The sequence below is a fragment of the Geotrypetes seraphini genome, chromosome 2 (assembly GCF_902459505.1).
Source record: "Geotrypetes seraphini chromosome 2, aGeoSer1.1, whole genome shotgun sequence".
NCBI classification, from domain to species: domain Eukaryota; kingdom Metazoa; phylum Chordata; class Amphibia; order Gymnophiona; family Dermophiidae; genus Geotrypetes; species Geotrypetes seraphini.
The window spans coordinates 274,172,618-274,196,796 of NC_047085.1; the positions used below are offsets into that span (position 1 = coordinate 274,172,618).

General features: G+C 44.2%; 1 protein-coding gene across 4 annotated transcripts in view; it reads left to right on the forward strand.

The window, feature by feature from the left end:
- The window catches only part of LOC117353586 (NFX1-type zinc finger-containing protein 1-like), a 299,791-nt gene that overhangs the window by 195,861 nt on the left and 79,751 nt on the right, over positions 1–24,179 (forward strand). For all 4 annotated transcript variants that reach the window (XM_033929706.1, XM_033929708.1, XM_033929705.1 and 1 more), the window contains one exon: positions 7,086–7,136. In XM_033929706.1, the coding sequence (XP_033785597.1) occupies positions 7,086–7,136 (51 nt within the window). The remainder of the gene's footprint in view (positions 1–7,085; positions 7,137–24,179) is intronic.

The window sequence follows — 24,179 nt, forward strand, 5'->3', positions numbered from 1 at the left end:
ACTCCTCTACCCGAACTGCCGCGGCATCTCTTCTGCCGCGATGGTTAGGTTGCCGGGCCGCTGAACTGATGGCGCCAGCGGCCCCTTTTTCGGCACTTAGACCTGGTTTTATTTTGTCTAAGTGAAAAATGTCTAAGTGCCGACTAAACTGTATTGGTTATACCTGTTGTACGGCTAGGTGTAGGTTGGCCCGCCCACTGCCCGCCCTTTCCCCTCCTCTAAACACACCTCTTTTCTCTCTATGCGTTTAGAGGCAGGGGAAAGGCCTAAGTTGGTTTTAGATACATCTAAAAACCAGCTTTGGTTATGGGTACTTGGACGATCAGGCTTTTTGATCGTCCAAGTAGCCATTTAGGACACTTTTTAGACGTGGTTTTTTTTTTTTATTATTATTACCCCCATAGTCTTTTAGACAAGATATTATCTGCTTTGTAGAAAGTCTTTGAACCAGTTCAGGACGGTTCCTGCAATGCCTATTTCGTTGAGTTTGTCTAGTAATAGTTGGTGGTCAACTGATTCAAATGCAGCAGTTATGTGAAATTGATTGAGAATTACTTGAAACTTAATGGTTATTATCAATAGAAGGTATGATTGAGTGGAACCTAAATTGAGTGGGATGGAGGCAAGAATGTTCTTCAGTGTGGGCAGATGTGTGTTTTGGGAAGTTTGGTTAGTATTTGGATTCTGGTTATGGGTCTGTAATTTAAGAGGTCTATGTTCTAGGCTTTGGGGATTGGCGTGAGAGCAATTTGTCCTATTCAGGTTGACAGTAGGCCATGATGAAGAAAATTAAGAGTTTTGTTAGCCATTTTATGATGTGGTCAGGGGCTTCTGCAAGATGATGATTGGGGCATCAGTCAAGTATACTGCTGCAAGCAGACAGTTTTTTCAAGAGAGTAGTAGTGGTTGTTTTAGATAAAGGCTTGGAAGGTGCTCCAGATTTGGTTTGCTGGGTTTGATTCTGGATGTACATGATTTGTTTTGACTTCTGATTGTACTTTTTAAATCTTGTTTTGGAAGAAGTCTGCTAAGATCTGTGTATTAGGTTGGGAGTCAGTCTGATTGACCTAAAACCGGGAGTGAAGTTGTGATACTCATTAGGCAGAATAACTTTTTAATGTCAAAGTTATTGCTCTCATTTTCAAGAGTGTAGTAGCTTTTTGACCTCTGCAATATGGAATTTGTATTTGTTGATAGCTGATCTCCACACTGACTTGTGTTCTGGGAGATTGCTCTTTGCCATTGTCTTTCCAGTCTTCTACAATACTGTTTTTCTGCTTTTAGGGTGCCATGAACCAAGGTGAGGACTTGGGTTGTTTTTCGGCTTTTGGAACGTAAAGGTGCAACAGAGTTGAGGATTTGCTTTATGTTTCAGCTGTTGAGTGAAGCTATGAGGCTGGTTGAAGTGGTATCTAGCATTTGAGAGGCCCTGTTCCAGAATTCGGTGACATTAATCTTAACCTTTTGTTATAGGTTTCCCAGTGGTGGTCTTGATGGTAGGTTTCTCCTTGTGGAGGTTGAGGTTGAAGGATAATAAATAGTGGTCTGACCAGGGGACTGTTGTCCAGTTAGTTTTTGTTATAAGTCTCGGGAGGGGGGGGGGGTGTTTGAAGATATGAAGTTCAAGGTGTGACCTTTCTTATGTTAGGTCCTGATGACTTCAGGTCCAGTTGGCTTTCCAGTAAGAACCTGTGGAAGTTTGTGGTGTCCTGAGACTCAAGTGGAATGTTTATAACTTCCAGTACAATCAGTCTGATATATTGACAGGTTAGATCTGAGATAATTTCCTGTACTTTTGTGGCAATGTTGGAACAGGGTCCTGGGGTTGATAAATTAGTAACAATCTAATGTTGCTGGAGTGTATGCTTGCAGATCATATATTCTAGTTCTGGTTGTATTGCAGAGTTGGATAGTGAGATAAAGAAGAAACTTTTGTAGATTAAAGTGAGGCCACCTCCCCATTTGTTTGGTCTTGGTGTGTGGATAATGCTTTAGCCTGGTGGACATAGGCAGATGAGTTTTGGACTTGCAGACTCTTTTAGCCAGGTTTCTATGAAGAAGGTGAGACATAAGTTGGTCGAAATCAAATCATTTATTAGTAGGAGTTTTGTTTCTGGATCACCTTCAGAAAAGAAGATGGAACCTCTATCCACACAGGTGTTGTCTACAGATTTTTAAAACAAAACAGAAAAAACTTGATAGAGATCTATCAGAAATCCAAAAGTGAGGAATAAAAAGAGGAGGGCTGCTGTTGGGAGATTTTAACCTGCCAGATGCAAGTTGGAAAGTCCCATTTGTGGAATTGGAAAGAAGTAGAGAAATTTTGGATGCTTTTCAAAATGCTCTTCTCAAACTAGTGGTGACAGAACCCACAAGGGAAGGAATGACCCTGGATTTGATGCTCACAAATGGAGAAAGTGCTTTTTTATCATCCAAGTGGCTGCTCAGTTGGATGGTAGTGATAATCAAACAGTTTGGTTTGATGTAAGAGTTAGTGGAGTGCAGCCACACAAAACCCAAAGTCCTGGATTTCAAACTTGCCAAATATGGTAAAATGCAGAAGAAAGAGCTGATGGATTGGGAAGATAAGAGAAGAGGAAAGGCAGCTGTCTAAGGTGCTATAAAAATGGCAACAGAAGGAGTGAAAATGAAAAGCATGAGAAAAAGGAGACTAATACAGTATAGTTCTCTAGACAAGTAGCTGGAAAAATAAAGGCAAAAAGGTAGCGTTATTGAAGAACCCAAGAAGAGGACCCAAAATACCGTATGAAACTGAAAGTATATAGCTGGTGAAAGCACAAGCAGAAGAACAAATGGCTAGAAATGTAAAGGGGAGGAGGTGACAAGATTTTTTCATGTACATTGGTGAAAAAGGGAAGGTTATAAATGGAATTGTGAGATTGAAAGATGATGAGAACCTCTTTGTAGAGAGTGATGAGGAAAAAGAAGATGAACTAAACAAATACAGTACTTTTATGTTCACATAAGAAAATCCTGGATAAGGACCACAGTTGACTGACAAAGGTACATACGAGGATGGAGTAGATATTGTACTATTCATAGAAGAAAATGTTTTGAACAACTTGAAAAACTGAAGATGGACAAAGCTATGGGACTGGACAGGATCCACCCCAGGATTTTAAGGGAGCTCAGGGAGGTACTGGTAGGTCCTCTTAAGATTTACTATATTTAATAAATCTTTTGGAGACCGGAGAGGTTCTGCGGGATTGGAGAAGAGCAGATGTGGTCTCTGGTCACAAAAGTGGTGATAGAGAAGAAGTGAGAAACAGGGTGGTAAGCCTCACTTCAGTGATTGGTATAGTAATGGAAGAGATGCTGAAAGAAAGGATAGTGAAAAAAGGCATAAAATGGGGTGGACTGCACTGAGTGTAAGGGTCTTTGAACTATGTATACCCATCCCAAAGGATAGGCCCAACATTTGTATTGAAGTGCTCAAGGTATTGGTATTGCTGATCACTTATCTGCTCTATCCTGTCAGATAATGGGGTTCTTTTCTTTTAATATTTTTTATTTAATTTGTAAAATGCATAGAATGGGTTCCAATGTGCAGTTTATTAAGAAATAATAAATGAAACTTGAACCTAAAAACTAAAGGAAAGGGGGTAACCCTTAAGGAGTTGCATGTATAATCTTGGCCATTTGGACAGAATGGATGGGCCATGTAGAAACATAGAAACATAGAAAGATGACGGCAGATAAGGGCCATAGCCCATCAAGTCTGCCCACACTATTTACCCACCCTCTTAAATCTACTGACCCCCTAAAGAATAATTGTAATTATACTGTCACTCTACTGACCCGCTCATTCAGTCCTAGTGACCCTATCCCTTGGCATGACCTCGTAGGGATCCCACATAGGTATCCCATTTGTTCTTGAAGTCTGAGATGCTGCGTGCCTCGACCACCTGCACTGGAAGCTCGTTCCAATGCTCAATCACTCTCTCCGTGAAGAAGTATTTCCTGGTGTCTCCACGAAACTTCCCTCCCCTGAGCTTGAGCGGATGTCCTCTTGTGGTCGAGGGTCCCCTGAGAAGAAAGATATCATCTTCCACCTCTACCTGTCCCGTGATGTACTTAAATGTCTCAATCATGTCTCCCCTCTCCCTACGCTCCTCGAGAGTGTAGAGCTGCAATTTGCTCAGTCTTTCTTCGTACGGGAGACCCTTTAGCCCTGAGACCATCCTGGTGGCCATCCGCTGAACCGATTCAACTCTGAGCACATCCTTACGGTAATGTGGCCTCCAGAATTGAACACAGTATTCCAGATGCGGTCTCACCATGGCTCTGTACAGTGGCATCATGACTTCAGGTTTCCTGTTGACGAAGCTTCTCTTGATACAGCCTATCATTTGCCGTGCTTTAGATGAAGCCTTCTCCACTTGAGTGGCTGCTTTCATGTCAGCACTGATGATTACTCCTAAGTCTCGTTCTGCCGTAGTCCTGGCTAAAGTTTCTCCATTCAGGGTGTAAGTTCTGCAAGGATTTCCGTTGCCGAGATGCATGACCTTACATTTCTTGGCGTTGAAGCCCAGCTGCCAGATCAAGGACCAACTTTCTAAAGTACGCAGGTCTTGCTCCATAGCATCCTGAAGATTATAGCCGTTTACTACATTGCATAGTTTGGCGTCATCAGCGAATAAGGTTACCTTGCCTTGGAGCCCTTGAGTCAGATCCCTAATGAATATGTTGAAGAGGAGTGGGCCCAGGACCGAACCCTGTGGCACTCCGCTGGTCACCTCTGACATTTTAGAAAGGGTACCGTTGACCACCACCCTCTGAAGTCTGCCACTAAGCCAATCTTTAACCCATGCAGTTAGTCTCTCCTAATCCCATAAATTTCATCTTGTTCAGCAGCCTGCGGTGTGGGACGCTGTCAAACGCTTTGCTGAAGTCCAGGTACACGACGTCCAAGGACTCTCCTGAGTCTAGTCTTCTTGTTACCCAGTCAAAGAAGCTTATTAGATTGGACTGGCATGACCTACCCTTGGTGAATCCATGTTGGCTGGGATCCCGGAGATTTCCCTCGTTCAGGATCGTATCTAATTTATACTTAATTAGTGTTTCCATGAGTTTGCACACTATTGAGGTGAGGCTTACCGGTCTATAGTTCGCAGCCTCAGCCTTGCAACCCTTTTTATGTAGAGGAACGACGTTGGCTGTTTTCCAGTCCAACGGAACTTTCCCCGTACTTGTTTCCCCGCCAACGGTTCTGCCAGGACATCTCTCAATTCTCTGAGCACTCTTGGGTGTAAATTGTCCGGTCCCATGGCCTTGTTTACCTTTAGCCTTGCCAGTTCGTTGTAGACGTCCCCAGGAGTGAACTCAAAGTTCTGAAACGGGTCATCCACGTCTTGTATTATCATCAACTGTGGTCCGTGTCCCGGTGCTTCGCAGGTGAAGACTGAGCAGAAATATTCATTTAGTAGTTCTGCTTTTTCTGAATCCGCCACCGCGTAGTTTCCGTCCGGTTGTCTAAGGCGTACTATACCGTCTGTGTTCCTTTTCCTATCGCTGATATACCTAAAGAAGGATTTGTCCCCTTTTTTAATGTTTTTTTGCCAGAGTTTCTTCCACTCGACGTTTGGCCTCCCTAACTGCTGTTTTGACCGCTGCCGATCTGGTCTTATATTCTACTTTAGTTTCTCTTCTCTGGGTGCGTTTGTAGGAAAGAAATGCTTTTTTCTTCTCCTTAATGAGGAGTGAGATCTCTTCAGTGAACCATTGGGGTTTGTTGTTTCTTTGCCGTTTATCTACTGATTTTATGTAGCGATTAGTTGCTTCGTGTATGGATGATTTCAGGTACGACCACATAGTTTCCACATTGCCGGTCTCTGCTTGGTCCTGTAGCGTCTGATGAACGTGATCTCCCATACGTGCGAAGTCGGCGCCCCGAAAGTTGAGCACCTTTTGTTTTTGTAATTGATTTAGGGGATCCTTTTCCAATGTTGAACCATACCATGTTATGGTCGCTGGAGGCTAGCGTATCTCTACCGAGACCTCTGAGATGCTTTCCCCGTTTGTGAGTACCAGGTCTAGGATCGTCTGGGCCCTAGTGGGCTCCGTTACCATCTGTCTGAGATGTACTCCTTTTATGGAGTTCAGAAGCCTCCTGCTGCTGCTGGTTGCTGCTGAAAATGTGTTCCAGTCTGCGTCAGGCATGTTGAAGTCCCCTAGCAGCACAGTGTCACCCCGTAGAGTTATATTCTCTTATGTCTTAAATTAATTCTGCGTCCATGTTTTCCAGTTGTCTTGAAGGTCTGTATACCACACCAAGATACAGGCATTTTTTACTACCTCGTGCCAGGTTAACCCAGAGGGACTCCCCGGTATACTTGACATCAGTGATCCTGGTAGTTTTGATGTCTTCCTTAATGTATAGTGCTACCCCTCCACCTAACCTGCCCTCTCTGTCCTGATGAAGTAGATTGTACCCAGGTATAGCCATATCCCACCCATGTGCGTCAGTGAACCAAGTCTCGGATATTGCCACCACGTCCAGGTTGGCATCCCTTATTTCAGTTTCTAGTTCTAGAATTTTATTGCCTAAACTGTGTGCATTAACATACATGGCCCTCCACACTTTGTGTTTGCTGAGTCCCTGTAAGGCTATTCCTGACCGAGTCTGTGTGGCTCCAAGAGAACTGTTTGCATATTGGGTCCTTACCTCGGAATCTGAGTGTCGACTCGTCCCATCAGGATAGTTCCTTTCCACCCCAGTATGTACTGTAGTTCTGTCTTCTATCATTTACTAAGTTACTATATTATATGAATGCACACCTTTTATTTATCGTATTTGGTTTTTACTGGTATATAAATACTAAAATAAATACATACATACATACAAATTGGAAGGGCAGCATAATCGATCAAAGCTTTGAATATGGACCCTCAAGAGTACATATTAGCTAGTATTAAAGACTACTTTTGCATTCTTATTTGATGAACAATACTCTTATTTAGAGCTGTTTCATAACTTGATGTACTGTTCAGTTTCCAGTTGAATGCTTGTATAACCACAGTAAACAAATCCATTATTAACATAATGTTTGTTTTGGTTTTTCTAGAAGATCTGCCATCTGAATTTTTGGAACTGAGTAACATGGTGGAAGAATTTGGTAAGAGCACCTAAATTGTATTGTTTAACTATTCAAGCCAGAATAATGTTTAAATTTGCATGCATGCTTTATAAAGTGCTATATGTATTGACACCATATATATTTGGGAGAGCGATTTCAATTAGCAAAATATTCACATATTATTCAAAACATTCACATATTATTCAAAATATTAATCAGTTTGCTTTTCCAACTATGTATGGTCGTCCAACAAATTATTGGTGTTTCAAGCTCCTCAGTTTTGGAGGGAAATATTGGATCACTTTCTTTCCTAAATCATATTTAAAAACTTATCCATTTAAGAAATGGCTTACATAATGATAATTGTTTTAAGATTTTTTTTATTTCTGATATGTATATTCCCAATATTGTATTGGTTAATTCTTTTTTTTATTTTTAATTCTTTATTTGATTATTCATTACAATAACAAATATTGAGAAATATCCACTGAATTCTGTATATAAAATACAACTTAACATATAAAGGAAATTAATCAATAATGATAAAGTCCACATTATAATGGTCACCAGTATCAATTAAAAACTTAAATCCATCAATTTTTAACATCACAGGCAGTATTTGGCCAACTATAAATCATACACCCTCCTTCAATATATATATAATTATTAATAATAGAAGTTAAAGCTTTCAGCAAATGTTTTCCTTTAATAAAGTCTTCTAACTGGACTGGTTCAAAAAAAATATATATACTTATCACTTCCATAAGAGATTAAGCACTTGCATGGGAATTTCAAAAAGAAGGTAGCTCCAGTTGCCACCACCTTAGGTTTTAACTAGAGGAATTGCGTCCTTTTAAACTGTGTATGCCTAGAGACATCTGGAAAAATTGTCACACGTTGGCCACAAAACAGGTCTTGTTTTTTCAAGAAATATAATTTCAAAATAGCCTGTTTTTCCAACTCTGTTTTGAAGACCACTATTAAAGTTGCTCATTTGTCAATTATGTCCTTAGAGGATTCAAGAAACTGTGATACATTCAAGCTATCAGGTGAAACAAGTTTATCCATTTCACCCTCTTCAAGTATTTCTTTAGACACTCTTGGAATGTAATAGAGGTTATCTATATTGGTTAATTCTTATTGTAAACTGCTTTGAATTTATTTGGTAATACTGGTCAAAAAATAAAGAGTTATTATTTTTACAGTAGTGTAGATAACGAGTACAGACAGTTTTTTCTTTTTTCTTTTGCTACTTACATTATTAAAAGTAGAGGAGAAACCTAATGTAAAATGCAGATATTTATAATGAAACCATATAGTGACATACTGAATTTTAATAGACAAGAGTTTGTTTATTTAAACATCAAGGGGTAGCTTAAGTTCAGATGTGCCACTAGCAGTCTGGTAATATAACCTGAAAAGGAGGGCACAAAATCCCCTCAATGAAGGTGCAATCTACCCCCTCACCAAAAACATAACCACCCCACTCCATGATTAGAATCGCCCTAAGAACTGTACTTCCATCCAGTCTCCCCATAATCAGATTTCATAAAGTTACCATATGGCTCCAGAAAAGGGAGGACTGATTGAGACATCCGGGTTTTACTTCCATTGCTTTCAGTGGAAGTAAAACCTGAATGTCTCAATCCTTTCTCCTTTTTTCTGGAACATAAGAACATAGAACATAAGCAATGCCTCCGGTGGTCAGACCCGAGGTCCATCGTGCCCAGCAGTCCGCTCACGCGGCGGCCCAACAGGTCCAGGACCTGTGCAGTAATCCTCTATCTATACCCCTCTATCCCCTTTTCCAGCAGGAAATTGTCCAATCCTTTCTTGAACCCCAGTACCGTACTCTGCCCTATTATGCCCTTTGGAAGCACATTCCAGGTGTCCACCACACGTTGGGTAAAGAAAAACTTCCTAGCATTCGTTTTGAATCTGTCCTCTTTCAACTTTTCCGAATGCCCTCTTGTTCTCTTATTTTTCAAAAGTTTGAAGAATCTGTCCCTCTCTACTCTCTCTATGCCATATGGTAACTGTGATTTCATCCCATCAAGCTTCTTGGTGTAAACTAAGCTTTCTCCACTGTTCCCCCATCTGACTACCCCCAGAATTTACCGGGTGGCATCCCTGATTTTCTAATGGAATTGGTGAGAGTGGTCCCCCTCCTCTCCTGCCCTATACGGCTCCAAGTTTCAAAAGAGCACCAATAACCTCAAACCTGCCATTACTCAACATATTTGTGATGCTGAAATTATTAAGACTCCCACTGCATTTCTTAAAGGTTCACTGGCAGCTGAGCGGTGCACAGCTTCAACTCTGCCTCTCTTGATTTCTTCAGACAGGACTGTTCAGGGGTCTATCAAATTTGAATTTTGTTGGAGGGGAAGACATAGAAGAGGGCAAAGAGAAAGCAGAGAACAATTGCTGGGAGAGGGTTGAGGCAGATGAAATGGATGCAATGCTGTAAAAAGGGGAATAAAAGCAAGAGTGAGATACTTGAGGGGGGCGTGGGAAAAAAACAAAGGGAATGGGTTCTAGAAAAAAAGAGAGGAAAATAGGAGAGAGGATGCTGGGGAGGGAGAAAAGAAGCAGAGGAAATGGGTGTTGGAGAGAGAGGGGCAATAGGGTGGATGCTAGAGAACAGGATAAATGGATAGGAGAGCAGAAACCATGGATATAGGGGTTGAGAATAGAGCAGGGATTTACAGTGATAGGTGAGAAAGCAGAAGACAGATTCAAAAATTAGCTCGAGATTGGAATGAGAGTGGCATCTTGGGGATTGAGTCTCTAAGACAGTATAGAGAGGTAGGATCTTGAGGATTAAGTCAGAGAAGAATGAGTACTAAAAGTATGGATAAAATTTTAGGAAGAGCGAGTGCTGGGAGGGTAAGTATTATTCATTTATTTCATTTTCTATCCATTGTCCCCAAAGAGCTCAGAAAAGGTTAAACACTTATCAAAGATTTTTCAAGACTTCAAAAATAAACAAATAAATAATTAACACCAAAGTGTAAAAATACTAGCTTATACTTGATGAAAGAAGTGCTCAGTGCCTTTTCATTTTCCAATATGGAAGAAAGAAATGTTAGGAACCATCATCGCACTTCATAAGTTCCCCATCACCACCACAACTGATAATATACAGTCACTTATCTGAAAAAAATCAGATGATTGTTCAATGAAAGTCTACATTATTCATTAGTCATGCTGCTCATATTCCTGCATTCTTCACTCCATAACAACAAACTTCAAAAGACTTAAAACTGTCCTCCAACTCACAATCCTTGTCGGCTCTCCCCAACACAGATCTGGGTTTCGCCTTCTAGATTCTTCAGGAGCAGAAATCTAAAATGCACAGACAGTACCAAAACACCTTATAACAAAGTCACTTCCTTCAATTATTAATTTTATCATACTTATAAATACATTCCATATATTTAAATATCCATTTAACCATCAATCATAATAAAACCCTTAGCACGCATGCACACTTGAAACTCCGTGCTTCTGTGCTGCCGCTTGGCAGTAGAGTAGAACCACCCAGCAGGGAAACGGGGCCGCAGTGGAGAGAAGATGCAGGGAGGGACAGGAAAGGGAAAGATGGCAAAAGAGGTGAAACAGGGTCAGAGAGATGGTAGAGGGTGTGAAAGGGAGAGATGGAAATGGTAGAACTTGAAGCAAAATCTTGCTCCCTCAACGGAGGGGACAGGAAAGGGAAAGATGGTAAAAGGGGTGAAACAGGGTCAGAGAGAGATGATAGAGGGTGTGAAAGGGAGAGATGGAAATGGTAGAGGAAGAAAATGGGGAGCGTGCAGATGTGCTGCTGATTCCCTGCAGGATCTGGTGTCTGGCTTGCGGCCACCTTTCCAGCCCGCCCGTGACTCCAATGAGCTGCTGAAGCCTGGCTGGAGGAGGATGAGGAGGAGCTGTGAGAGCTCCGCAGAGGCAAGAGGTGCTGGATTTGGGGGAGGGAGTGGGAGAAGGGAGAGATGTTGGACTCAAGTGAGGAAAGGAGAGAGAGAGAGACAGACAGATGGATGAAAAGGACAGAGGGGCTACAAGGGGGACAGGGAGAGATGGTAGGGGATAGGGAGAGATAGACATCAGGGAGGATGGAGGGGGCAGGAGAGAGAGAGAGAGATGGCCTTGGGGAAGGACAGAGGGGACAGGAATGGGAGAGATGCAAAAGGGGTGAAACAGGGTCAGAGAGAGATGGTAGAGGGTGTGAAAGGGGGAAAGGGAGAGCTGGAAATGGTAGGACCACTGCTGCTTTGGGGCACTGAGGGAGGAGTGGTTGGTATGTCAGGACCGCTGCTGCCACCTCAGGTAAGTAATGGGGGTCCAGGAGGCCAGGCCCACATGGAGGGAAATGCCCTGTTTAATGATAATGCAGTGGAGGATCTATAAGGGCCAAAAGGGTACAGAAGACTAAGGAAATGGTGAAAGGTGAGGTGGTGGGACTGGGATCAGTGGTAGGCAGGATCCGGGCATGATAGAGGTGGGGGTCTGGGTATAGGTGGGGCTATTCTAGCACCTGTTACTGTAACTAATGTAACAGGCTAAAACATTAGTACCTTTATAATTGTTGTTTGACCTCTCACAGGGTAGGAAAACCCCACTGGTGCTGACAGCTGAAAATGTTACTACTCCAAGAATGGTGTTTTTAAGCCATTACAACATGTGATCCAGCTCACATTATGCCCATGATCACATTATGCGCATGATCATTCTACCAAAACCATTCATCTAGTCATGCATGAAGCTTACTCCATTACCATGTAAAATTCCTCTCACTCACTGGCCCCACCTCCCATCACTACAACCATTCAAACATTCACGTATTATAAACAAACACACAACATAAATTCCCTAATACTCGCACGCCCTGCTTCCCATTCACGAGTTCATGCAAAAATTAAAAAAAATACTCCATTGGGATCAATATACAACTCTGTGCACCCCCTACCAATACTCTCACTATTACCAATACATCATACTGTCTGCCAGGAGCAAGAGTGAAGGATGTGGCCAACAGGATCTCCAGGATCATAGGCAGCGCAGGGGGAGAGGACACTGCTGTGCTTATCCACGTGGGAATCAACGATGTGAGCGGATGGAAATATGACAGGGAAGAAATGAAGGGTCAGCTCCACTCATTCGGAAGAATACTGAAGATCAGGGAGGTGAAGGTGGCCTTCTCCGAGATCCTCCCGGTACCAAGAGCGGATGGAAGGAGGCAAGGGGAACTGCAAGCGATCAACGCCTGGATGAGACAATGGTGCGAAGAGGAAGGCTTTGACTTCGTGCGCAACTGGACAATGTTCTGGAGAAGAAGCAAGTACTACAGGAAGGACGGACTGCACCTCAACGAGGAAGGAGCAAGAGTATTGGCAGGCAACTTCAAGAAGGCCATCGAGAAGGCTTTAAACTAAAGGTCAGGGGAAAGCCGACAGTCGACCACCAGTCGATGGTCCGGGCGACAGGATGTCCCAAAGAAGGAACTATGGACAACTACTCAGACACAGGAGGGGACGACCACAAAGCATTTAAGAGAGATAATACAGGAGCAAGGTAGGATACCGTGAAGGAACCAGGGGAGACTGCTAAGCTTAAGGAGTCTAAGAAGGCAACACAAAGGGAACTCAAATGTATGTATACGAACGCTAGAAGTTTGAGAAACAAAATGGGAGAATTAGAAGCAATAGCAAAGAACGAAGAACTGGAAATCATTGGCATAACAGAAACCTGGTGGAATGACGAAAACAAATGGGATACAGTACTTCAGGGATACAAACTGTACAGAAGAGATAGAGTGGGGCAGAAAGGTGGAGGTGTTGCACTATATGTTCGTGAAGAAATAGAATCTGTGAGAGAGACTATGACAGAAGAGAAAGAGAAGCTGGAATCCCTCTGGATAAAGATTCCCAGACACAACGGAGCTGACACAAAGATTGGCCTTTACTATCGGCCGCCAGGACAAATGGAAGAAACAGACGTGGAAATGATAGAGGAAATTAAACACGAATGTAAGACAGGTAATGTCATAATCTTGGGGGATTTCAATTTTCCTGGAGTAGACTGGAACCTGGGAATTTCAAATTGTGGCAAGGAGGCAATGTTCCTGGAAGTGCTAGGGGACTGCTTTCTGGAACAATTAGTGGGAGAGCCGACAAGAGGAAACGTCACCTTGGACTTGGTCCTAAACGGCATTACGGGGCCAGCAAAGGAAGTAGAAGTCACGGTCCCGCTGGGGACGAGCGATCACAACATGATCAACTTCAGACTCGATGTCAGGAAGGGGAAAAGTACCAAAACCTCAACCACAACTTTAAACTTCAAAAGGGGAAGATATGATAGCATGAGAGCCATGGTGAAACAACGGATCAAGAAAAAAAATGGGCAAAGTCAAAACGGTAGAACAGGCATGGTCCCTTCTGAAAAATACTATCACGGAAGCACAAAGCCTCTACATTCCGAGGATATCCAAAGCAAAGAAAACCAAAGGCAAAAGAGAGCAGGCGTGGCTTACTAAAGAGGTGAAGGAAGCCATAAAAGAAAAGAAGGACTCCTTCAAAGCATGGAAACGCACGAAAACAATCGAAACTTGGAACAAACACAAGGGTGATCAGAAGAAGTGTCACAGGGCGGTGAGGGATGCCAAAAAGGACTATGAGGAGAAAATAGCACAGGAGGCCAAAAACTTCAAGCCCTTCTTCAAGTACGTGAAAGGGAAAAAACCCGCAAATGAGGCAGTGGGACCGCTGGACGACCAGGGAAGGAAAGGGTACATCAAGGAAGACAAACAAATCGCAGACAGACTAAATTCATTCTTTGCGTCTGTCTTTACAAAGGAAGACACTGCAACAATTCCAGAAGCAGTGAAAGTGTTCAAAGGAGTAACAGAGGACAGCCTTACTACAGTAGACGTGGACTTGGACCACATATACCGCCAGATCAACAAACTCAAAAGCGACAAATCCCCTGGACCGGATGGAATTCATCCGAGAGTCTTGAAAGAGCTAAAAGTGGAAATCGGAGAACTATTCTAAAAACTTGCCAACCTGTCAATCAAAACAGGGCAGATACCAGATGACTGGAAGATAGCGAACGTCACGCCGATATTCAAAAAAGGATCAAGAGGAGTACCGGGCAACTATAGACCTGTGAGTCTCACGTCGGTCCCTGGGAAGATGGTTGAGGCGCTGATCAAGGATAGCATAACCCGGCACCTAGACACACACGACCTGATGAAAGCCAGCCAACATGGATTCAGGAAAGGGAAGTCATGCTTGATGAACCTACTTCAATTTTTTGAGACAGTGAACAGACAAATTGATAATGGAGAACCGGTGGATATTATATACTTGGATTTTCAGAAAGCGTTCGACAAAGTTCCACATGTAAAACTCCTCAGGAAACTGCAGGGCCATGGAATAGAAGGAGATATACTAAGATGGATAGGCAAATGGCTGGAGAACAGAAGGCAGAGAGTGGGCATAAATGGGAAGTTCTCGGACTGGGAAAATGTGACTAGCGGTGGTGTGCCCCAGGGCTAGGTACTTGGGCCCATCTTATTTAATATCTTCATCAATGACCTAGAGGATGGAACATCCAGTGAGATCATCAAGTTTGCAGATGACACAAAGCTATGCCGGGCCATCAAATCGCAGAAGGACAGTGAAGAACTCCAGAGTGACTTGAGCCGATTGGAGAATTGGGCAGATAAATGGCAGATGAAGTTTAATGTGGAAAAATGCAAAGATGCACTTAGGCAGAAAAAATAAGGAACATAAGTATAGTATGTCAGGTGCAACTCTGGGAAAATCTGAACAGGAAAAGGACCTGGGAGTATTAATCGATACGACACTGAAGCCGTCGGTGCAATGTGCGGCGGCAGCGAAGAACGCGAATAGAATGCTAGGCATGATAAAGAAGGGAATCACGAGTAGATCGGAGAAAGTCATAATGCCGCTTTATAGAGCGATGGTCAGACCACACTTAGAATACTGCGTCCAGCATTGGTCTCCATACCTAAAGAAGGATATCATACTGCTAGAGAGGGTGCAGAGACGAGCAACAAAGCTGGTGAAAGGTATGGAGAACCTGGATTACGAGGAAAGACTTAAGAGACTGGGGTTGTTCTCCCTTGAGAAAAGGAGACTACGAGGGGATATGTTCGAGACATTCAAAATACTGAAAGGAATCGACAAAATAGAGCAGGAAAAAACGTTATTTACAATGTCCAATGTGGCACGGACAAGAGGACATGGGCTGAAGCTAAGGGGGGACAAGTTCAAGACAAATATCAGGAAGTTCTGCTTCACGCAACGAGTGGTGGACACCTGGAATGCTCTCCCAGAAGAGGTAATTGCAGAATCCACCATTATGGGATTTAAGGGTAAGTTAGATGTACATCTCCTTATGAGTGGCATGAAGTGACATGGGTAGGGGTAGGCTAGATGCACTTCTCTTTACGAGAAGCTTGGAGCGATATGGGGACCAAAACTATGCCAGGGTACACCTGGCGGGGCCTCCGCGTGTGCGGATCGCCGGATTTGATGGACCTAGGGAATGTTCCGGAGATGGCGCTTCTTATGTTCTTAGTGTCCGCTTAATTCGCTCATGACAACTATCAATTATGAAACATACCAAAAATCAACTGAAATCAAACTTTCTCACCATAAAACAAATAACCATCCAAACTCAAATAATTGCAGAAGAAACTTCTATTCAAATTTCTATTACATCCTTCACTTACCACTCATAACTCATATTACATTATATTCTCGTTCTTATTAAAAACATACATGAGCTACCCTTCATTGAACCACTCCAATCTACTCATGCCATCCAATATTACACACACTGTAACAACCCACTGTTCCCAGAGGATTTGTTTCAGTGGGGGTCAGGAAATAGACAGCCCCAGTGCCGTAGAGCTGACCAGGTCAGTGTTATAGAGCCTGAGTGCGATGACTACTGCTGGATGAGCCAGCATAATGTTGGTAAAGAAAGACAGCACAATTTGTCTCCCTGAAAAAGGGAATTTAATTCTGATAGTTATTTAAAGCATGATTATCTCACTGTTCCGTTAGGAAAAGGTCAGAAAAAGCTCTCTGTTGCTAAGCTGAAACAATCAGCCAGAGCTAGCACCCTTCCGCCATGCTGAGAGGGCAGTGTTTGGAGCATATTAAAAGCCAGCCTGCTGCTGAGAGAGGGAGGAAGGTGGAAGAGAGAAGGCATCTCTCTTCAGAGCTGCAGGAGGGGCCTAAGGCAACTGAGCCAATTCTGGTTGGACCAGGCGCCTTAGGAGCCTGCCCAATCAGTCCCTAGGCCTTCCATTCGGAGGATGGTGGGCCTGCTGGGTGGACGGGCTTAGAACCCGTCCGTCTAGCCATCTTTATGTAAGTTAAGGGGGGGGGTTAGGGGAGGTTCTAGGGGGGCCAATCAGTGGGTTTTTTTTGGGGGGGGGGTGCATCGTGGGCAGGATGGCCTGGGCTCCCTCCTGCCCGTATTTGAGAGAGGGGTCGCATTGGCAGGAGGGGTTGGGCTCCCTCCTGCCAGTATTGTTTCGGGTTCAGAGGTGGATCACAATTGCGGCAGGAGACATGGCTCATCTCTCATGCTGAGATTGCGATTCCCCCCCGCTCCGAACTGTGGAGAGATTGGTCATCTCTCCTACCGCGGATCGCGGCAGTTCGGGGGAATAGCGATCGCGGCAGGGGAGATTAGCCATTTATCCTGCCACGATTGTTGCGGTGGGGGGTGGGCAGATTGCAGCAGTCCCGATCAGATCAGCAGCCCCTATTTGGAACTTATATATGTTTTGACTTGGTCTAAGTCAAAACGTATAAGTTCCGACTGGGCAACCTGCTCAGGTATTTGGTTATACTCGCTGTACGATTAAGTCTAAGTCGGCCCACCTCGCCCTTGCCCCTCCTCTAAAAACGTCTCTTTTCGCTCTAGGCGTTGAAAGGCCTGAGCTGTTTTGTCTCTGAGCTCTTTCAGTATTCTTGAGTGGATTCCGTCTGGACCCAGAGATTTGTCAATTTATAATCTATTTGCTTGAGCATGTCTTCGAGGCTTACCTCCAAGTATGATAGTTTTCCCTCTTGATCCCCCTTGATGATTTTTTCCAGTTCAGGCACGTTGGATGTGTCTTCTTTTGTAAAGATTGACAAGAAGAATGCTTTTAGTCTATCAGCCACCTCTTTTTCTTCCTTCACCGCTCCCTTCCTGTCTCCCTCGTCCAAAGGTCCCACCTCCTCCCTCGCTGGCTGCTTTTCTTTCACATATCGGAAGAATGGTTTAAAATTTCGTGCTTCCTTGGCTAGTCTCTCTTCGTATTCTTTCTTTGCTTTTCTGACCACTCGGTGACATTCTTTTTGCTGCTTCCTGTACTCCTTCCAATTTTCGTCAGTTTTGTCCTTTTTCCACTTCCGAAATGATTTTTTCTTGTCTCCTATCACTTTTTTTTTTTTTACTTCATTGGTTATCCATGCTGGATTTTTTGTATGATTCTTTTTGCATCCTTTCCTAAATCTGGGTATATACAGGTTTTGCGCCTCGTTTACCATGTCTTTGAATAAAGACCAGGCTTGCTCCACAGTCTGAGCTTTCTTGGTGCTGTTTCTGAGTTTCTTCCTCACCATTTGTCTCATGGCATCATAGTTCCCTTTCTTGAAGTTAAACACTGTTGCATTGGTTCTCATCCCCTTGGGTAATCCCATTTCTACTTTGAACCAGATCATGTTGTAGTCACTGGTTCCTAGTGGTCCCATGACCTCCACTCCCTTTGCGGGTCCTTTCAGCCCGTTGAGGATTAGATCCAGAATCGCTGACCCTCCCGTTGGTTCCTTGACAAGTTGTTCCATGAAGCAGTCCCGTACAGCCTCCAGGAACTCCATTTCCTTAATACATTTTGAAATTCCAAGACTCCAGTCTATCCCGGGATAGTTGAAATCTCCCATAACTATGGTATTAGTATGCTTGCATTCCTGCCTCAACTCGCCTCCATTTCTGTGTCAGTTGCTTCATTTTGCCCAGGTGGACGGTAGTACAGCCCCATCTTTATCTCAGATCCATTTCTACCTGGTATTTTAACCCATAGTGACTCCAGTTGGACATTTGCCATTGCTGCTGCGTCCACTCTGGCCGAGTGAATGGTGTCCTTTATGTATAGTGCTATTCCTCCTCCTTTCTGATACATCCTGTCTCTTCGGTAGAGCTTGTACCCTGGCAGTACTGTGTCCCATTTGTTTTCCTCGTTCCACCATGTTTCTATGATCCCTATGATGTCCAGGCTCTCATTTTTGGCCATGACTTCCAATTCCCCCATATTGTTTTTAAGGCTCCTTGCATGAGTGTACATGCAGTTCAGGTCCTGGTATTTTCTCTTCTTTGCTATGTTTCTTTGTGTTTCATTCTCCTTTCTGTCCCCTTCCTGACTTGCCGACTCCTGATTTATGTTTCTTTTGTCTCCCTCTTGTGGTATGTACCTATTGTCCTCCTCTTTTTCCTTCCCTTCGTCCAGTTCCATTTTGACTTCCCCATGTAGTATGTTCCTCGTGTCCTCCTCTCCTTTGTCTTCCCCTTGTGATATGTTTCTACTGTCCTCCTCTTGTTCCTTCCCGTTGTCCAGTTCCATTTTGACTTCCCTTTGCAGTATGTTCCTCCTGACCTCTTCTTGCTTCTTCCATATTCCTTGTTTATTTCCCTCCTGATGTTCGCCATTTGTGTCTTCCCGGCGTTTTTCCCACCCAGTATCTTCTCGGAATATTGTCTTCCGAACTGTCGACACCCCTTCTTCTTAGTTTAAAGCTTGCTCTATTGCTCTTCTGACATTATTTGCTAGTTGTCTAGTTCCCGCCGTGCTCAGGTGTAGTCCGTCTTTCTTGAAGAGCTTGTTCTTACCCCAGAATGTTGTCCAGTTCTTTACAAAGAGAAATCCCTCTTCCTTACACCATCTCCTCATTCACGCATTCTTGAGTGGTTTGTAGCTCCGTCTGCCTCTTCGGTTCTGCTCTCGGCATTGGTAGGATCTCTGAGAAGGCTATTCTCTGAGTCCTTATCTTCAGTTTCCTTCCCAAGGTCTTGACTTGTTCGGTCAGTGCATTCTTGCTGTAGTCTCTCCTGATGACATTGTTCGTCCCGACATGGACTATCACTGCTGTCTCTTCCGTCTCTGCTCCCTCCAGAATTTTGTCCTTTTTCCACTTCCGAAATGATTTTTTCTTGTCTCCTATCACTTTTTTTTTTTACTTCATTGGTTATCCATGCTGGATTTTTTGTATGATTCTTTTTGCATCCTTTCCTAAATCTGGGTATATACAGGTTTTGCGCCTCGTTTACCATGTCTTTGAATAAAGACCAGGCTTGCTCCACAGTCTGAGCTTTCTTGGTGCTGTTTCTGAGTTTCTTCCTCACCATTTGTCTCATGGCATCATAGTTCCCTTTCTTGAAGTTAAACACAGTTGCATTGGTTCTCATCCCCTTGGGTAATCCCATTTCTACTTTGAACCGGATCATGTTGTAGTCACTGGTTCCTAGTGGTCCCATGACCTCCACTCCCTTTGCGGGTCCTTTCAGCCCGTTGAGGATTAGATCCAGAATCGCTGACCCTCCCGTTGGTTCCTTGACAAGTTGTTCCATGAAGCAGTCCCGTACAGCCTCCAGGAACTCCATTTCCTTAATACATTTTGAAATTCCAAGACTCCAGTCTATCCCGGGATAGTTGAAATCTCCCATAACTATGGTATTAGTATGCTTGCATTCCTGCCTCAACTCGGCCTCCATTTCTGTGTCAAATGCTTCATTTTGCCCAGGTGGACGGTAGTACAGCCCCATCTTTATCTCAGATCCATTTCTACCTGGTATTTTAACCCATAGTGACTCCAGTTGGACATTTGCCGTTGCTGCTGCGTCCACTCTGGCCGAGTGAATGGTGTCCTTTATGTATAGTGCTATTCCTCCTCCTTTCTGATACATCCTGTCTCTTCAGTAGAGCTTGTACCCTGGCAGTACTGTGTCCCATTTGTTTTCCTCGTTCCACCATGTTTCTATGATCCCTATGATGTCCAGGCTCTCATTTTTATAAGAACATAAGAAATGCCATCTCCGGATCAGACCTTCGGTCCATCAAGTCCGGCGATCCGCACACGCGGAGGCCCTGCCAGGTGTACTCCTGTCGTAATTTATAGTCCACCATATCCTTACATGCCTCTCTTAAGGAGATATGCATCTAGTTTGCTCTTGAAGCCTAGGACGGTCGATTCCGCAATAATCTCATCTGGGAGGGCATTCCAGGTGTCAACCACTCTCTGAGTGAAGCAGAACTTCCTGACATTAGTCCTGAACCTGTCCCCCCTTAGCTTCATTACATGTTCTCTAGTCCGTGTCAAATTGGACAATGTAAATAATCTTCTCTGCTCTATTTTGTCAATTCCTTTCAGTATTTTGAAGGTCTCGATCATATCCCCACGCAGTCTCCTTTTCTCAAGGGAGAATAATCCTAGTGTTATAAGTCTGTCCTCGTATTCCAGTTTTTCCATACCCTTCACCAGTTTTGTTGCTCGTCTCTGCACCCTCTCCAGCAGTTTTATATCCTTCTTTAGGTAGGGAGACCAATGTTGGACGCAGTATTCCAAGTGTGGTCTGACCATTGCCCTATAAAGCGGCATTATAACTTTCTCCGATCTACTCGAGATTCCTTTCTTTATCATGCCCAACATTCTATTTGCCTTCTTTGCCGCTGCCGCGTATTGTGCCGACGGCTTTTTGGCCATGACTTCCAATTCCCCCATATTGTTTTTAAGGCTCCTTGCATGAGTGTACATGCAGTTCAGGTCCTGGTATTTTCTCTTCTTTGCTATGTTTCTTTGTGTTTCATTCTCCTTTCTGTCCCCTTCCTGACTTGCCGACTTTCAATTTTGTCTACGATGTCCTTGGTTCTTGCTCCTGGGAGAGGTCACTAGCCGATCCTCTCTTCCTCCTGCTATGTGACTGTCTACTTGCCTTAGGATTGAGTCTCCCACCAGGATTGCAGATTTCCCCTTTTTCAGCCTCCGCTGCGGTTGCAGGTCCGTGTCCTTGGTGCACTTCGTTTCTTCTCCCTTTAGGCACTGATAGAGTCTTGCCTCTTCTTTCTGCGAGATTCCTCCATGGGTACCTTCTACCTTGGTGTCAGATAGATCTTGTCCTCTGTTCTGTGTGTCTTCCTTGTCCCTGTGCTGCTGGTGTTCTTGTTCTTCCACTCTCCTGTAGGCATCCTCGATGAACTTCTCAAGCTCCCTCACCTGTTCCTCGATGTGCCTCTCTCACATAGGGTCTTCAGCCACCTAGAAGAGGTCTTCTAAGATGTAGAGTCCCTCCAGCTCCTGGATCCTGTGTTTCAGATGACTGACCTCACTCTTCAAGCTCTTCAGTTCCTGACATCGTCCGCACACATACGACTGCCTCCCCGAGGGGAGGTAGTCGTACATGTGGCAGTCCGTGCAGTACACTGGAAAGCTCATCCTCTGGGTTCCTTCAGCTTCCATTCTTGTCTGCCTTCTGGTCCTGATACTCTCAGCTTGTGTGCTCACTCCTGTGCTTGGCTCTTGGGCCTATCCCTTCCTTATCTTCTGTCCCTGCTGCTTTTCTTCTGTGCCTTCACCTGTCACTTCCCCGTTCGTGTGTCGCTACTCTTTGTTCGTGTGTGGGTATGGTCTCCCCTGGGCCTACTTGTTTCTTATCTTCTGTGTCTGCTGCCCCTCTGCCTTACTTGCTTGTATGTGTATGCTATCCTGCGCTCTTGCTACTCTCTTACCTTGCTGTCTTTCTTGGGGTTCCTGGATGTAGCGACCCGGCCCTTCGCAAAGGCACTCTCGCTAAGGCAAGCGCCTTTGCTGCTCGCCTTCGCCGCGCGCCGTTGGCTCGCTTCCTGTTAAGGGGGAGTCGGGGCAATGACGCTGATGATGCGGAGGGAATGGGCGGAGCTTCCTCTCGCCGCTACCCGCTCCTCTCTGCCGCCGCTGCTAGCTCCCACAGGCTCTTCCCGGCTTCTCCCCATAGGCTGCTCTCTCCTTCCTCCACTGTTCCTCTTCACCAAGCCACTTCTGTTTGTGTTATTCAAGCATGCCTCTATTGGCCAGATTATTTGCCCCCAAGTGGATTACAATGTCAGTTTTAGAATCCTTACTTTCTTTTTTGATCAGTCAGTATACAGAACATAAGAATAGCCTTACTGGATCAAATCAATGGTCCATCAAGCCCAGTAGCCTGTTCTCACAGTGGCGCTAATCCAGGTCCCTAGTACCTGGCCAAAACCTAAAGAGTAGCAAAATTCCATGCTACCGATCTAGGGCAAACAGTGGCTTCCCCCATGTCTTTCTCAATAACAGACTATGGACTTTTCCTCCAGGAAATTGTCCAAACCTTTCTTAAAACCAGCTACGCTATCCGCTCTTACCACAATCCCTGGCAACTTTTTCCAGAGCTTAACTATTCTCTGAGTGAAAAAAATATTTCCTCCTATTGGTTTTCAAAGTATTTTCCTGTAACTCCAAGTATCCCCTAGTCTTTGTTTTGACAGAGTGAAAAATCGATCCACTTGTACCTGTTCTACTCCACTCAGGATTTTCTAAATGTCAGTCATATCTCCCTTCAGCAGTCTCTTTTCCAAGCTGAAGAGCCCTAACCTTTTTAGTCTTTCCTCATACAAGAGGAGATTCATCCCCTTTATCATCTTGGTCACTGTTCTTTGAACCTTTTTTTCGTGCCACTATATCTTTCTTAAGATAAGGAGACCAGAATTGAACGCAATACTCTAGGTCACTGTTCTTCAACCGCTGGTCCGCAGAAAATTCCTGCTGGTCCGCGTAGGGCCGGCAAGATCGATGAGCTGAAGTCCGCGCAGGATCAGTGGTAAGTACAGCTGCTGGGAGGGGAGAAAGCCACTGTTGGAGGCTGGGAAGCTGCTGGGCAAGGGAAAAAAGGGACAGCTGCTACTGGACCTGGAGGGAAGGAGAGATGCTGCTGGGAAGGGAGGAGGGAAAGAAGTCTGGGAAGCTGCTGGACAAAGGAAAAAAAGGGACAACTGCTATTGGACCTGGAAGGAAGGAGAAGGAGAGATGTTGCTGGGAGAGGAGAAGGGAAAGGAGTCTGGGAAGAGAGTCACTGCTGGACAGGGGGAGGAGGGAAGGGAGAAGGAAAAAGGAAGGAAACAGCTGGCAGGGAGATTAGAGGAGGGGAAGGAGAGACACAGGAATGAGAAAGTAGAGAGATAGAGAGGGACAGAGATGCTAGATCTGGTGTAAGAGAGATAAAAATGAAGAGAACAGTGAAGCTAGAATGAATCATGTAAAAAGGAGAGAGGGGGCACAGGCTGGATGGAAAGGGGAGAGGGGCATAGAAAGAAGACAGATACCATATGGAAGGGGGAGAAGGCAGACAGTGGATGGAAGGGGCAGATGCTGGATTGAAGAGACAGAAAGGGCAGACGCTGGAAGGAAGAGAGTGAAAAGAAGATAAAAGCAGAAACAGAGATGATAAAAGGTAGCATCCAGTAACTGTGTTTTGGGTTGTTGTTCCCAATGTGCACTTGTCCACATTAAATTTTATGTCACTTGGACTTCCAGTCTTCCAATTTCCTAAGGTCTGCCTGCAATTTTTCACAATTCGCATGTGTTTTAACAACTTTGAACAGTTCAGTGTCATCTACAAATTTAATCATCTCACTCGTTCCAATTTCTAGATCATTTATAAATAAGTTAAATAGCACCAGTCTCAGTACAGATCCCTGTGGCACTCCGCTGTTTACTCTCCTCCATTGAGAAAAATTACCATTTAACCCTACCCTCTGTTTTCTATCTGATAACCAATTCCTAATCTACAACTGAAATTTGCTACCTATCCTATGTCTCTTTAATTTTCTCAGGAGCCTCTCATGAAGAACTTTATCAGAAGCTTTCTGAAAATCTTGATACACTACATCAACCGGCTTACCTTTATCCACATGTTTATTCACACCTTCAAAGAAGTCAAGCAAATTGGTGAGGCAAGATCTCCCTTGGCTGAACATATGTTGACTGTCTCTTTAAA